The sequence below is a fragment of the Sturnira hondurensis genome, unplaced genomic scaffold (genome assembly GCF_014824575.4).
Source record: "Sturnira hondurensis isolate 20B ecotype Veracruz unplaced genomic scaffold, ASM1482457v3 Scaffold0014384, whole genome shotgun sequence".
NCBI classification, from domain to species: Eukaryota; Metazoa; Chordata; class Mammalia; order Chiroptera; family Phyllostomidae; genus Sturnira; species Sturnira hondurensis.
Genome location: NW_028087015.1, coordinates 37941590 through 37958529, shown reverse-complemented (window position 1 = coordinate 37958529; position 16940 = coordinate 37941590). Strand labels below are relative to the sequence as shown.

Genomic DNA, 16940 nt, shown 5'->3' with positions numbered 1-16940 from the left:
GTAGGTAAGGGGTTTGGAGTTCAGGGAAAAGTTAATTGGATTAAAAAAAACAAAACAACTTCAGTGTTCTCGCCCTGGGTGGTGGTCTTAAGCTGTGCCGCACAGGGTGGTCGTTAGCTGTGCCCCAGGTAGTGGTCTTGCTGCTTTTAAGATTCTCTCTTTGTCTTTAATCCTGGCTAATTATGATGTGCCTTGGTGTGTTCCACCTTGGGTCCAACTTCTTTGGGACTCTCTGAGCTTCCTAGACTTCCTGGAAGTCTATTTCCTTTTGCCAGAATGGGAAAGTTCTCTTTTATTATTTGTTCAAATAAGTTTTCTACTTATTGCTCTTCCTCTTCCCCTTCTGGCACTCCTATGATTTGGATGTTTTAACGTTTAAAGATGTCCTGGAGGTTCCTAAGCTTCTCCTCATTTTTTAAAATTCTTATTACTTCATTCTTTTCTGATTGGATGTTTCTTTCTTTCTTCTGGTCCACTCCATTGATCTGAGTCCCAGTTTCCTTCCCATCACTGTTGGTGCATTTTCTCTTATTTCACTTAGCATAGCCTTCATTTTTACATCTAATTTGTGACCATATTTAACCAATTCTGTGAGCATCCTGATTACCAGTGTTTTGAATTGTGCATCTGATAGGTTGGCTATCTCTTTGTTGCTTAGTTGTATTTGTTCTGGAGCTTTGATCTGTTCTTTCATTTGGGCCATTTTTTTTTGTCTTGATGCACCTATTATGTAGTGAGGGACGGAGCCTTAGATGGTCACCAGGGCAGGGTGACCCAGTCGCTGGGTTGTGATGCTGTATGTGGGGCAGGGGCCCAAGGGGGAACAATGGCACTTGCTCTGCTCTCTGCCGGATTTCAGTCACTTCACCACTTCCCACAAAAAAATTTGGCCCTTGTGGTGCTGATTCTCATGTGGGTGGGTTTGTGTATGTTCTAGGACCCTGTGGGTCTCTCCAATGAACTCTCCTGTGAGTCTGGGAGTTTCTCCTGGCACCTCACCCCCCACAGGTGCTTTCAGTCAGTGTTTTGAGGCTTTATTTCCCTGCACTGGGATCCTGGGTTGCGAGGTCTGTCTCACTCCCCAGTTTCGCCTGGTTTATCTGCATGCAAATGTGGGATCACCCGGCCGCCTTGTGTGCCATGCCATCCACAATCCGCTGCTTTGCTGGGTCCACCTGCTGCCTCCTTGTGCACCCAAGGTCCGCCCGCCACTGTTTTGCCCCCAGCTCTCTCCACCTGACTCTGCCCCTCCTACCAGTCTGGATGAATGTGTCTACTTTAACTCCTTGGTTGTCAGACTTCCTTAGAGTTCAATTTTCTGTTGGTACTGGTTGTTGTTTCTAAATTTTTGTTGTCCTTATTTTGCTTGTGCAAGGAGGCACAGTGTGTCTACCTACACCTCCATCTTGGCAGGAAGTCTATAGTTCTTGACTTGCATTAAACCAAAGGTATACAAGGAAATCCCAGAATTAACTGCAATAGTTACATAAGCTCAACTGATAATGATATTTTAATTAGTTTTTCAATAGCCTTTTTTGTAACAAGCTGCATTTAAAATCTTTGCCATTTCTTATTCTCATTAACCTCCACTCTCCCCTTCTAGCTCTTACACTGAAAAGTGTTACTATAACTTTGGGGCACTATCTTTTAGAGGAAAATCACTTGCCTAGGGGAATATACTTGCCGAGAGGGGACTCCTGAAGGATTACACTGCCACCTCAGTCAGTACCGAGCATCCTCCTGCCCAAGGCAGACGCTGCTCTGCCTTCCTTCAGGCCTGTCTCTAAAACAGCATCACCTGGGGGGGAGCCCCACCCATAAGGCCCCCCACCCGGCTGCCACGGATGAGAATAAGTCTACCAAGACACGATCTGCTTGGGAAGGAAAGGTAGCCAATCTCTCAAAGGAGAAAGGCCAGGGGCCTGTTCCTCAGTGGGCTTTTATTCGGTTTAATTTGCATAAGGATACAGGTAAAGCTCATCAATCCTTGTCAGGCAGTAAGGATCATACAAAGAACTACTAAGATAGTTCAATAGATAACATACGAAGAACTACTAAGGCTTATTCTGAGTCTGGGTCTGTTAGCTAAAAGGCTACAAAACTTTAGGAAACAAACTCATTTCCTGCTCAGACCCTTATCATTTAATTGAGAGCATTCTTAGCAAAGCAGGTTTCATAGGAGTTTCTGTATTCTTTCTCAGGCCTGATCACCTGGGGAACCTGCCTTTTCCAGCACAGGGCTGCACTGTCCTCTGTCATTGTTTCAGGCTTAAATCAGGCAGGGGAAGTAAGGTAGCCAAGAGATTAGGAGACTTCTCACAGATAGAATGAGGACTCGGGCTAGGTCAAAGCTGAGGAGCAAGGGTCCATCACTCCCTTTCTCCATGGCCCTCCAAGTCCTGGGTCCTCCATGTGATTGTGCTTGTCTTAGGTCATCCCTCCCTTGGGGAATCTTACCCATCATTGGCTAACTGATCAAGCACTGGGGGCCAATTATGGATGAAGTAAAAGGAGCGGAAGCGGCACTTCTGCCAGGGAGATAAACTTTGTCTCCTTAGTGGCTTATGGTCTGAAGGTTGCTCACTCAGCCTTAGCCATGGGGGTTACAGCTTCTGAAACCAGGCAGGGCGCTTCCCAACAGCCATGCAGTATCATAAATTGCAGAGCAATTACCCTGTCTTTTTCACACAGGCCTTGCTGACAACACATGGGCACAGACTCACACATGCAGCCTTAAAAGTGATGGTTGGTAAAAACTGTCTTGGAGGAAAATTAAGAATCTCTGAAGATGATCTCTGAGACAGCTCAGTGGGTTCTCTGGATAATTTTACTATTATTATTTATTTAATGCAATGGAAAGAAACAGTGAATTGCTGGGAATACTGAAATACCTTGAAATGGACAATAGTTGCACTTTTTTAAAGGTATCAGGTTAGCCTGGTGGTAGTGTGGAACAGCTGTCACCGCCTTTTGGGCCTCTGAAATGCCTCGCATTGTCCCTGGGACTAGATCCCAGCTGAAGTAGGCTGGTGGTCACTGGATTATGCTTCCTAAAGAGCAGTATCAAGGCCCTCTAAAGATGGAGGCGGGAGGGGTGTCCTGTTTAGCAGTCGGGAGCCCAGACAAAAGCACAGTAGTGGGCTTGGTGTACCCCTCTGTCAAAACAGAAGAACAAAAATGTCTTCTGACTTAGCATGAATAAATGAGGGTAAAATTACGTAATATATCTTTTCCCCCACCTAGGGTACTAAAAAACTCACCCAGCTTCAACTTGAAAATGATTCTTCTACCAAGGAAAAACTACTCAAATCCACTCTAAAACTTCCTATCAACTCTCCAAACTCAAGTAAGAATTGTTTCATTTGTAAAACACTGGGTTCAATTCATTTATTTCCCATTTTTCCATATTATTTATTTAATATCTGCAAAATACAAAAATAATAGTTCAGCATTTTAAAATTTGTTGGATAAGTGTATAAATATGGTTACATGATATAGAAGCTTTTAAAAATTGTTGACTTAATGATATGGGGAATCTTTAAAGAGATTTACCAAAACTCGAGAACTTCAGTTTTTTTGAAATACTCATTGTTATAAAAAGTGGAAGAGACAAGTATTTCATAGGGGCAACAAAGAATGCATACAGTAAATAAAATGGGGCCTTTTATGTGTTCTTTTCTCCCCATTTTCTTTTAGGAACAGACTCTATTAGAAATATACCCCTAATTGAATCAGCTGCTGCTCTGTCCTCTAAATCATCACCAACATGTTTGCTGAAGAAGATTGATGTAATAACAGGGGAGGAAGCAGAACATAATGTGTTGAAGGTCTGTACATCCTGCATTGCTCTTTGTGGGTGCACTTACGTACACAGAATGAAGTTACCATCAGCAGGGGCATCTTTAAAAAAGGCAGAAATATTGTTTTCAAGAAAACTAAGCTGCTTAGATAGAAATTTTAAACACTTCCAAAAATTAAACCAGTATTTTGTTGTATTGTTCCATTGTGGACATGTAATTTGCAGGAAAATGGGTCGTTGGCTTTACAACCATTCCCATCAGTCCCTCGGGAAGAAGGAAGCTCAGAACCCTTCACACAACGTCAACCTGTTTTATGCTTCTCCACTGGCTTGTACAGTCACTGCTATTATCATGTGATTTAAAAATGCAACGTACACTAGAGGTTTTCAAGTGCTGATGAGTTGATTTTAGTTCGAGATAGTAAAAGAATTTTGTTTTCCTTTTCAAAGTATTTAAGTAAGTTTTGATTTTCCTGTGAGTCAAGAACTTGACACATGTAGTACACAGTATCCTACAAGGATTTGGTTGTTGAGTGGTCTAGGTATCAGTCTGGGTGTGTGAAAAGTGATTACTACAACTTAACCATTTTTTCAACCAGGCACCAATTTCCCTTCATCTTTCTACATCTGCTCTTCTACCAAACTCTCCCCTTTTTTCTTCTCATCCTCCATGATCTACTAAGACATCTACTGTACAAGTGCATCTCAAAGGATAGCCTCGCATCCCATTAGCCCTAGACTCCTCACAGTGATTGCTAGGGGTGAGAGCCTGGTGAGTCTTCCAGGCAATTCACGTACACAGTGGTATTTGAAAAGCACTGGTATTTTAAATTGTAGTAGGGTATTCTGGTAGCATATTTTAGTTCTCATGCTACGTTCTTTAAGATATTTTAAGCATAACAAGTAGTTTCATGGTTACTTTTGAATAAATCATGTAGCCCAAATAGCATTGTTTAATTTAAAAGTCGGTGTGTATATATAGATATACAGAGGCAAAAGTAGTTTACAGTTGTTCATATGGAAAATAATACGATAATTAAGAAGTAAGACAAGAATTAACTATTTAACTATTTTATGTCATTACTATAAACTGTATATATATATATATATATATATATATATATATATATATATTATATATATGTGTGTGTGTGTGTGTGTGTAAATATCTCTGGAAGGATAAACAAAATATTAGCGATAGTAATTACCTGTTGCAGGGCATAGAAAGCCCAGATGGGGAACCTAGGGACGGGAAGGGACATCTCCCTTTTTATATCATCTTGTTTTTTGAAGTTTGAACTGTTCAAAACTTGTATGTTTTTAAAAGTTAAATAACATTTAAAAGCAGATGTATAAATCATTAACAAAGGTTACTCTGGTAAGAGATCAAACAAATAAAAGTATAGGAAAGAATTTGAAAAACACTTTCTATGTACTTGACACTGTAAAATCTTATCCTTTAGATCAACTGCAAGCTTTTTGTATTCAACAAAGCAACAGAGTCCTGGACAGAAAGGGGCCGGGGAGCCCTGAGGCTGAACGACACAGCCGGAGGCGACTGCGGAGTCTCCCAGTCCAGACTAAGTAAGGGATCATTTGTTTGGCAGGGCACTAAATGCATAGTTTCTCACTAGTTTTACCCAAGTTTCTCAGGGTAAAACTTGCAACCCAAATGCATATCATCTTCTGGAGATGCGTTATAAAATATGTCAATAAACCAGACTGTTGAAAACAGTATTGTTTCCAGTGTACTATAGGAGCTTCCTGTTTGGAGTAGACTCTGGTATCAGAGTTCACGGGTACCAGTTCTGGTTCCCACTCTAACTGGTGACCTTGGACAAGTTACTTACCCTCTCTCTGACCTAGCTGTATCATTTTAAGATGGGGATAATATTCCATAACTTAGAGCGATTGTGAGAATTCAGTGAGATAATGCGTGCAAAGTACCTGCGACAGAGCAAACCACATACCTAAATAGTAATTCATTATTAGTTAAAGGAGTAGGATATAAATTATTTAAAAAGTGAAAATAGTTTTTCTAAAAGAAAACATTTGCCTTATAATTTACCCTTGCCATTCTAAACACGGTGTGCGGGTTGGGAGGAAGGGTCAGTTTCCAAGAAAAGAAAAGGTGTGTGGTTATTGAATTCTGCAGAGAGAGTGTTAGTTGGAATCTAGAGTCGGTCAAACTGAGAGACTTGGGAGGGTTTTGGCATCGGGAAGACACACCGGCCCTTGTTCAGGATCCCAGAGTGAAAGTGAGCCCAGGCAGAGACCTGGACAGGGTGGACAGGCTCAGTCAACATTCGGCAGCTGAAGCCGTGGAGGAGACCACAGGTAGGAAGGAGTTGGATCTGGGTCTGTGTGTGTCTGTTGAGTTTCAGATATCCAGCTGGAGAAACAGGTAAAGAATAGAATTCAGGCTAACAGAATAGAAACAAGGTCTTCAGTTCTGTAACTGAAAAACAGGGTTCTAAGTAATCCAACCAAGTATTACTCCCAAGGCAGGTGCTTCTTGTTTTTCTGCTCTGGTTCCATTCTACCCCTTCCACCAGCTGCCAAAAAAACCACAAGACAATTTTTTTTTTTATACAGGAAACACATATTCGTTACAGATGACAGAAAATATGGATCAACAAAAATTTTTTAAAAATTACTCATAGGTCCATCTTCTTGTGATCGCCTCTTTTAACAATATATTCCTCTAGGCTTTGTTCTCTATACACATAAATGAACACATACATTGAAAAATGCGTTTTGTGACATTTCTACTGCTTTGCAACCTGATTTCTTCTTTTCACACAGTATACCATGATTACCTTTCTGCAGCAATCATTATTTCTGTATTTTCAATGGATTCATAATACCTTGAATGGCTGCACCATCCTCTATTTAAATAACTCCATTTCCGCTTAAAGATTTGGTTCAGTTTTCTATGTTGCAAACAATGCCTGGATGAATTCTTCAGACCACTAGGTCCTCAAAGGAGTTCTAAAATTTTAATTATTTTTAATATTAGAATTAAAATATATAACCCCAGCATTTTCACCAAAACAAACAAACAAAAATCTTTTAACACAATAAAGCCCAGTTTGAAAAAACAAGTTATAATTGAGTCAAATTTAGGAGTGAAAATACAATCTGAAAAACAACTACAAGATTTACTTTGCTTTCAACAATGGGAAATTCCCCTGGAAGGCTGAGAAAGCAATTGTTCCGTGGCCTGATGAATTTACCTTCCTATTTTAGTTATGCGCAATCAAGGCAGCCTGAGGCTCATTCTCAACAGCAAACTCTGGGCTCAAATGGAGATTCAACGAGCGAACCACCAAAATTTACGAATAACAGCTACTGATTTAGAAGACTGTAGCATCAAAGTGTTTTTAATTCAGGTAAGTAATAAATTTCAGTGATAGAGGATTACCCACCCTCAGGGGTTATTGACTCTAGAGCACCAACACCCAAAGAGGATCCCCACCAAACGCTTATCCAGACCGGGCTGCCATTTGGTCTCCGATCTGAAGCTCCGCCGAGGGAGATCTCGCTGGGGCCTCCAAATGTTGCACCCACCACCCTCGAGAACAAATGTTGGAGACTTTCAGGGTTTCAAAGATGTTACTTTATTGGCCAAGTTTAACCTGCGCAGGTGCGAACTCTCAAAGCGTCCGGAGACACGGTACCCGCAAGGGCTGCAAACGAGAGTTGTGCCCAGCGCTTACAGCTAAGTCCTTATATAGAGGCAAGCAAGCAAGCTTTGCACAGAAGCAGATGTGGCAGTTAGCTGTTGGCTCACAGAGCCCGAGAGTGGGGAACAGGGTGGGGTCTGACTCAACTGAAAGGAAAATTTTGAAACTAAACAGATGGCAATCAACTTACAGGATGTTTGCTAGGGGCGCAGGCTCCTTGGGGCTGAGACTATTTTTCTTGTTCCCAACATATGCCATCAAGCCTCTACATTTTTCTTTGCTAATTGAAATTATGTCAAAAATCTTGAAGAGACTAGTGTCAAGACTGGCTCCTAAGAAGCTAGCAGAATCCACAGTCTGATGCTTACACTGAATGCTGAATTGAGAAGGCTTTGAGATCACTGGAAAGGAATAGTGAGAAATGGAAAATCACAGGGCTAGCAAATTAACCAATCCAGCAGCAAATTCCAATTCTGGACATGAGTCAGTCTCCAAGGTAACAGGATGGGAACACAGCTCTGGCTGTTCCCTGCAACAGGAGGGCTTGACCTTAAACACAAGATATCCAGGCACCAGAGAGAGCGCTGTCAGGAACCAGGTCGGAAAAAAAGGCTGGGTCTCCCCTGTGGGCTGAGATCTGGAAGGCTGGAGAAAACTGAGTACCCAAGTGACTTAGGCAAAAGGTAACAATACGAGGATATTGGCTTCCATAGAGTAATGGAAATTAAAAAACAAAAGCAAAAACGTTGACAAGTGACCACTGATGAAAAACCAAAGATTTTATTAATTACCAGTAAGTGCACTTTTAGGTGCAAATGATGTAGAGTATTAAGATGTTAGAATAAGATGATGCCCAAAACCTGATTATCATTTAGGGCGATGATACCCTGTCAGCCCAGGTCACTGCCTTTGAATGAATGAGTCAAGCAGCCTGCCTGAGACAGACTGAAATGAGACTGTTAACTACAGTTAGATTCTGCTGTGCAATATTGGACCCATAATGCCTTTTAAAATTATAGGACACTTTTTAGAGATCAGCAAATCAAACGCAAATAAAAATTACCCCAAATTCCACTCTGAGAGATGGTCACTATTAACATTTTGGTCCAGACTGTATGTATGTGTGTGTGTGTATACACACACACACATACACACACACATATATAGTATGTATATTACAAATGGTACATAACTGTGTGACCTTCAAGCAAGTTATTTATCCTTCCTTAACCTGATTTACTCATCTGCCAAATGAAGATAATAATAATATACTCTATAAACTGGTTGAGAAGATTAGATAGCTAATATTTGACTATAAAATACATATGTGTAAGCTTTTTCACTTATCAGTGAAAATCAGTGTTTTGTGTCATTAAATAGTAGTTCATGCTTCAAAATTCTTTTAACAGGTGAAAAGAATTCTATTGTATTATGCATCCTAATTCATTCCATTAATCCCACTTTGTTAAATACTTAGGTAATGTACTCTATTTCATTATTATAAATCCTTTAAAAAAGCTTCAAGAAACTCTCTGTGTACATATCTTGACAAATTTCTCTCCCCAAAGACTGAACCAGTTTTCATTCTCACCAGCATTTTCTTATGGTGCTTCCTCAGAATTATATATTTTTTTAAATTGCAAATTTATTATTGAAAAAATATATTATTTTATTTTTAACTTCTTGTTCTGAATTTCGTAAATGAAAATATCTGAGTGAATTTGTCAAGAGGAAATAAATACTTTAACTAGTGAAAGGCATATCTAAAATTTAAGGTAAAAAAGTTAAGGAAGCAGAATAGTATTCATATTTCAATTAGAAATATTCTTTCAATATTTGTTATTGATTGGCTTACTAAAGAAAAATTACATCTTTGCAAAATTAAATTAGTCAACAAGTATTTACTCAACAACTACTCTGTAATATCATATGCAATATGAGAAACAAAAATGTTTTATTGCACTTATATTTAAGTTTTTTATCCACAGATACTTAAGGCAACTTAAGAACATGCAAATGAAAAAATATACTTTTAGATCCTTCTCCCAAAAGTTGGTATATAGTTGTTAACCCTCAGTTTTGGGGTTTTAAAATATTTGATAACTCTCTGGAGAATTAGCAAAGGGCAAAAATGTCCCAGATTTTCTTTGAAATTGTGAAGAGACACAAAACTGTAAGTACTGCTGTGTTACCCTAAAGAACACCGAGTTAGATGACAGCAGCCTGGGATTCCTGATGCCGGACAATTTGCCAAGGAGCAGTGTACCAAGTCAGACAAGCCTAAACGCCTGTGCTAGATAAAGGAGTGGAAGTCTCCTCCCATCCCCCAGATTCTACAGTTTTCTATGGGGCGAAATTGGCGGAAGAAGGGTGGTCTTCACAAAGTTAAACTCAAATAGAAATTTTAAATCAAAAACTTTCATTTTCTCAGTTTGAAGTACACTAATTGGGATGTCTTACAAAATTATCCAGTTCGGGATTCAGTTTTGTTCAAGATAAATTGACATTTTACCCTTTGAGATATTAGATTTATTCCATGTAATTCCTTCCTTATTCGGAGTGAAAGGCAAAAAAAAAATCCTTAAAATGTGGCTATTGTTAAGTTATTCATAGTCTTAACAACTTCATTTTCTTCTCGCAGTCCAACGCCAAAGACACAGCATCTCTGTACGCAGCGATCCACCACCGCCTGGTCGCTCTCCGGAGCCTGGATAAGCCGAAAGGCGCAAACCCAGTGGAAGGCCCTCCGGAAACAGCCCTCCCACAATTGAACTGCGAAAGCTGTGATGAGGACGAGGATGATTCCATCCAGGCCGCTAAAACTAGATCAGGTAAGGACGTTTCTTTGGGTCGGGTAAAGACCTCAGGGTTTAAGAAAGAAGTCTGAAGCACAACTCTAATACCTGAAGTAGATTTTTAAAGAGTGGATCTGCCCTGTGTCGGAGAGGAGGTGAGAGCTCAGGGTGTTTGGGTCTCAAGAGCAGGTTTGAAAATCTGTCTTCTATTTGGGCCTTTGTTAGGATTTTACCAAAAGTCAGCCTCATCGTGACGCCTGCATATCATCTCCATAGAAATTGTATAAAAGACCATTTTACAATTTCAAGTATTAATTGCTACCCTGAGACTAACCATTTATTCATATTTCTTTTCATTTGTTCTCATTATCGTTGGCCATAAATTATAAATACTTGTAATGGAGCCCCTAGGGAAATCTGCCTTGAAATATCAAAAAACCTCTTTATTTTCTTTTTGGAATCTGACTGCTTTATTTTCCAAAGACGTTCTTTGGTACGAAACAGACGATCCCTTTCACTGTGTCAGGATTCATGGGCCGAACAAGGTTGAAGTGGAACGGGTAGTAAACATTCTTTTCAGTTTCGGTGTTTGTCCTGATGAGTGGATTTAGAATTAAAGTTCATCATTATTTTTTGGAGAAGAACATTGTCAAGGACACAATGAGCTTTGTAATATAGATGTGGGTATTCTAATAGAGTCAGCAAATATTTTCAGTGCTAATTTTATCTAGCCTTGACTTTTGCTCTGCAGAGGACTGAATGATATACTTACAAAGACTGTGAGAGTAAGCAATTTTCCAACTTTCGATCATTTGAAATCTTAAAGCTACTTTTACCGTACATAATTTAACAATCCATAAAAAAAATCATGTGCAGTACTTGACGAAACATCTTCCTTTGCCTAATACTAAAATGTTAACCAAGAGCAAAATGTGCCAAACGTGCAGATTGGGACCATAAAACCCTTGACTCGGCGAGTCAGAGAACTAGGTGAATGTGATTTTTCTTATCACTAAAAAATGGCTTCTTACTCTTTGAAATGTATGAAATGTACACAGTTATCTTTTATATTATTATAAAGTTTATACTGTCGACAATAAAATGCGGTCTATTAGAAAATGAGTTGGTATCCACTAAAAATGTATACTTGAAAGAAGCATTAAATAGCAAAAGTCTCATCAATAAATGACCTCTTTATGCAATCTATATTTTTAAGTATGCAACTATCTTCAGATAAGATGAAAAGCAATAGAAATAATGCAAAGTAAATATCAATCATACGAACCCCATTCTCCTTCCCCTCTTTCACTTAGTACCTTCTGCAACAGGTGTTGCCTACAAAGGCTAAACTGTTATGAAAGCAATAAAAAGTCTAATATTTAAAACTTTGTTGCCCATGATTTAAGAAAGGGTTTATTCGAAAATGTTATGTTTGAAATTAGCAACATTTCCAGATGTTGCTCGCAAAAATATGAATTCTACCTATTTCATTTCCACATTAAGCATATTCTTAAGTAGCCCTGTTCAGTTGAATTCAATATTAGGTGAATGTAATGTTGTATAATAAAATAGTTTCAATCTGTATCACAGATCCTTCCAGGTGGACCCACCGGCAGTCGGTTGCCTGTTCATGAGCGACGCCTGCTGTAGAACGGCATCTCCACAGAGATTGGTCGTGAACCGAACCCACTCGGCCATCCTAACGAATTAAGCGAGAAGATCCTATTCACCCCTTGAAAAGTCTCAGTAGAAAAGTTCATGAAATATAATTTGTTGCAGTTAAAGTTTTTCTCTAGTCTAATAATTCAGAAGTTTTGCATTTTGATCATTGTGCGTTGTGGAGAAATGACAATTTAAGAAATATATGGACTTTGGGCATTCAAAATTTGTCAGTTTTGAAGAAGTTAATTCAGAATAAGCCTTGATAAGTAATTTGCACTATGCACCACATGGATGGATATAGTAGTTAAAATTAGAAGTTGCTGGATTTAATAACTATTTTTAAAATTTTTTTAAGTCCTACATTGTGTGGCCATGAAACAACTTTTTTTTTTTTTTTTTTTACAAAATCCAGTCATTTCTTTGCAAACCATTATAATCACACAATAACATTTCATTAAATCATATATGTCTTCTGGGAAGTGTGTACTTTCATTTAGCCTTTGGATTTCCTAATACTATAAGATCATATGTTCATGTATTCCTTTAAAGATAGCTTTTGCCCTTGGACTTGTACCCATTGCATCTTGTATGTGCTTGCCTCATGGTCTCCCTCCAACAGTTGTTGAAGGAATGAACAAAATACATTATCTATGCACCAAAACCGTAAGTATACAAAAACTGAAATATTTTGACTTGTTCTTTGCTTTATTTATGTAATTAAATTGTTATTAATATTCTACCTGGTATGGTTCTAGAGACCTTTTTTAAACAAATATACCAATGCAATTTTTCTTTAAAAACTCAATAGTAGTTTCAACAATTGTGTGACAGTTTGGATGCTCCTCTTGATTTTTGTTTCAGAGACAATACTTTACACAACCAAATTGGTCTCAGTGCTTAGAGCTATATTTCATTTTTCAATCCAGTTTGATCACCCCTTGGCTTCAAAATGACTTTGTTTTAAAAGATTTTATTTATTTATTTTTAGAGAGAGGGGAATAGAGGGAGGAGAGAGGGAAGAACATTGATTGGTTACTTCTTGTAGGTGCTCCTCCCAGGGAGGAACCTGCAACCCAGGTATGTGCCCCAACTGGAAGTCAAACCGGTGACCTTTCTCTTTGAGGAACACAAGGCCCAACCAACTGAGCCACAGAGGTCAGGGTGGCTTCAAAATGACTTCTGATTGTGACCCCTGAACAATTTCCCTGTTAGAGGCATCTTAGTCTGCTAGGGCCACCGAACAAAATATCACAGACTGGGTGGCTTAAAGAACAGAACTTTATTTCTCACAGTCTGAAGGCTGGCAAGGTAGGTTTTTTCCTGAGGCCTATGACAGAGAGAGAGAAAGAGAGAGAGAGTGAGAGCAAGCGCGCGAGCGAGAGCAAGAGTGCTCTCTGGTGTCCCTCCCTATTATCCTGTCAGATCAGGCTGCCCCCTCAGACCCTCATCTCACCCTAATTGGTGAACTCCCAAAGCCCCATCTCCCAGTACCATCATGTCATGAAGAGTAAAGCTTCAACATATACATGCTGCAAGAACATAAACATTCAGTCTATCACAAGGGGTAAGATTCACAATTCCAAAGTGACTTCTAAACGTTTTGATATTTGAAAACCATGGCATGGGAGGAATTATTGAAATAACTAGCACATATTTAGCCTGAAAAATACTTGATATATAATAATTTTCAAAAATTAGAGGTTAGCAGAGCTTCTTAATTTCTGCTAATCTAGTGGACATAAAAGGCTATTTCACTATTACCTCGATTTGTTTTTTTTCTGATTTCTAATAAGGTTCAGTATGTTTCAGATATTTATTCCCTGCTTGTGTTTCTTCCAAGAAATTCCTGTTCATGATCTTTGCAAAGCTATGCATGTCATTTTCTCCTTTTAGTGGCTTTCCAGCATAGATGGGATAAAAGCCACGTTCCTAAGCATGGATATAATACTTTCCATGTCCTTTTCCCTGTCTACCTCTCTAGCCTCACCTCTCACTGCTGCTCTTCCTACCTCTGAATTCTTTAGGGACCCAGGAGTGCTATTTCATACCTTTGTGGAATTCCTTTCTCATCTTGCTAATTCTAGCTAGTATCTACTCATTCTTTAAGGCTTGGCTTATCACATTTCCCAAAAGCTCTCCCTAAAGGTGAGTTAAGATCTGTTCCTCCAGATTCCTGAAGCATTCTGTGTATAAACTTTATGCGTCTTAAGGAAGGAAACAACTTTTTATTTATCATTTAATCTCCAGCACTTAGCATGGTCCCTGGCCCATAGCAGGCAATCAAATATAAGTTTGATCTCCATTGACAAGTGTTGTATGTATAAAGCTCAACAGAAAGATAGAAATAAGGATTTGAAGCTCAGAAGACAGTCTAGGCCAGGGGAGTCAAACTCATTTTCATTGGGGGCCACATCAGCCTGGCGGTTGCTTTCAAAGGGCTGAATGTAATTTTAGGACTGTATAAATGTAACTACTCCTTATCTAGGGGCAAGGAGCTCAGCGCTGCTGCTGGGTAGAAACAGGGTGCCAGGCTGGATAAAACAAGGTGGAGGGCCAGATCCAGCCCGTGGGCCTTGTGTTTGTCACCTGTGGTCTAGGCTAAAGATACTGGCAGTAGCTAAAGTCATGGAAGGGAAAGGGGGCTAATATTTGCCAAGTGTATACTTTGTGATGGGCACATGTTGAGGCTTTTGTACATATATTTACAACTTCATAAGGTAGCTATTACATTGTATAAACAAAGAAGTAAGAAAGGTCAAGGAACCAGTCCTAGGTTGACAATGATAATAAATGATGAAGCAAGGGTTTGAACCAAGGTCTTTTAAAGTTGCAAGTCCAAGCTCTTTCCATTACACAATACTGGATGAACTCATGCAGAAGAGTGGAGAGAGAAAAGGACAGGGAAAGGAAGGGGAGGGAAAAGAAGGGAAGGCTAGATCCTGAAGATGGGCTTAGGAAGAACCGAAAACGGGGACAGAGAGATGGGAGGAACACCATCAGAGACCAGTTTGTTGAAAGCCAAAGTAAAAAATTCCAAGATAAATTAACCATTTTAAATGTTGCATAAAGATCGAGTCATTTAAGAGATGAAAATTTTTTTTAATATGTCAGAGATATGAGCATGTTTAAATATGAAGAGGAAAATCCAGTAGAGAGAATTAAAATTCCATTAAAGGGGATAACTTGCTGGAACAGCCTATCTGAGGACATGGAAAGGAGGGGATCCAAAAATAACAATGGACAAAGGGATATCCAAATGAGAAGATGTCAAAGTCGGGAAGTTTGTAGCTGGAAATGGGGGAGAACCACAATTTGAGTTCTTATCTGTGAAATGGGAAGACAGGAGGTCTGAAATTTGACCCCATACAAGGTCAAACCCATAGACTTTGATCCCAAGCCAGTTTTCTAGATTCATTTTTTTTTCTGTGGAATGGATCATTGATGGAACACTGTACAGTTAAGCTTCAAACCTCCTGCGTCATCTGTGACTTCTTCCTTTTCTTCCTTCCCAATACCTAATGAATTACAAAGTGGTAGAACAGTAACAAAATAGAAGGAACCTTGAGAATGTTCAAGTTATGACACTGCACAGAAATTAAGAGGTATGGTTAAGTTTCCATTATAAGTCACTATTAGCAGCTGCATTAAGGCAAAGTTCCTGGTCAGAAGGGCTCAGTGACCTACTAAAAGGAGGTATCTACCAGCGTCTATGGTGTATTTGCCAATTTAATATACTACTCGGAACACAGCAGGGAATCAGTAACTATTCAGTGAATCCATGAATGAGTGTTGGTGGTAGGAACCAAGAGTCACAGATTCATAATCAATTTAGGCTTGACGGCACCCTGGTATCCCGTAGTTCAGCTCCCCCATTTACAGACAAGGAATCTGAGGCCCAGACAGATGAAGTAAAGCCAAGACCAAAGTCCAAAGCTAGTTACTCTCGGAGAAGCGCAAAGTGTGCCAGAGTGAGTGGATCTAAGGGGCACAGGGTATAAACACGAGGGTGTGCCCTGCCATTGGAATCAACTCTTACAATGGAAGCATCTTCTTCTGTTTCCATTACTACCTCCCTAGCTCAGGTCCATGAGTAACTTCCAACAGCACCCCAGTCTCCCTTCTCTTGCCTCCAATGTGCTCAACATCCCAAAGCCACATCAATAACTGTCAAACATTGCTTTCAGGACTCACTTCTTTCCAGTTAAAAGTTTTCAAAAGCTAACTATTACTTATATACAGGATAAAGTACAAATCACTGACATTCTTAACCCTTAAACTTCCCAAGTATTGGCAGAGATGCTGCACTTGGCCAGACTCTATCCATTAACCTCCAACTTCCTCAAGGGTTACCCCTGTCTTTCTTCCTCCAGGCTCTTTTTTTTGGGCGGTCAGCAGAGGCTGCATCCAGTGCATTCCCACAAGGCCCCATGCCTGGATGGGCTCAGTACTCAGCTTACTTGCTCTCTTGCAGTTTCTAATCATTTCTGAACAAGGGGCTTCACATTTTCATTTTGCCCTCAAATTGAGCAGCTGGTCCTGGGAAGGTCTGCTCAGCCCCTAGCCCAGCTTTGTAAATATCAGCCATCCAACATGCATTGGTTGAACGAACGAACAAAGGGTTTAGACTCATGTGGACCAGGATTAAGTGCAACTATGAGAAAGGTCGGAACCTTGGCTTGGAGGTGCGTGGCTCAACTCTTCCCGCCCAACTCTCAAAATCCCATCCGCTGCCCCCTCGTGGCCTCAGACCGGTTCCAGCTGGATTCCTTAGGGCAGCTCGACCGCCAAATAGAATCCTAGTCCTTCCCCCGGCTGCAGCCAATCGCCGCAGCTGCTCCGGCTCCGAAATCGCAGCGAGTTCCGATTGGCTGAAGAGTTAGAAGGGGGCTGATTGGCTGACAGAGTTGGCTCGCTGGCAGGAAAGGGGGTGGAGCGGGAAGTTGGCTTTCTAGTGGCGAGGCAGCCTCTGCGCAGGCGTGGATGGAAATGCACGTACAA

At 40.0% G+C, this 16940-nt stretch overlaps 1 protein-coding gene across 1 annotated transcript in view; it reads left to right on the top strand.

Annotated features, from left to right (window-relative positions):
• The window catches only part of RANBP3L (RAN binding protein 3 like), a 43220-nt gene extending 30453 nt beyond the window's left edge, over positions 1-12767 (top strand). Inside the window, exons 9-14 of the mRNA XM_037063188.1 lie at positions 3244-3346; positions 3697-3827; positions 5263-5383; positions 7049-7191; positions 10127-10316; positions 11871-12767. Of these exons, the coding sequence (XP_036919083.1) occupies positions 3244-3346; positions 3697-3827; positions 5263-5383; positions 7049-7191; positions 10127-10316; positions 11871-11914 (732 nt within the window). The 3' untranslated portion in view covers positions 11915-12767. The remainder of the gene's footprint in view (positions 1-3243; positions 3347-3696; positions 3828-5262; positions 5384-7048; positions 7192-10126; positions 10317-11870) is intronic.
• Positions 12768-16940: the final 4173 nt, after the last annotated feature.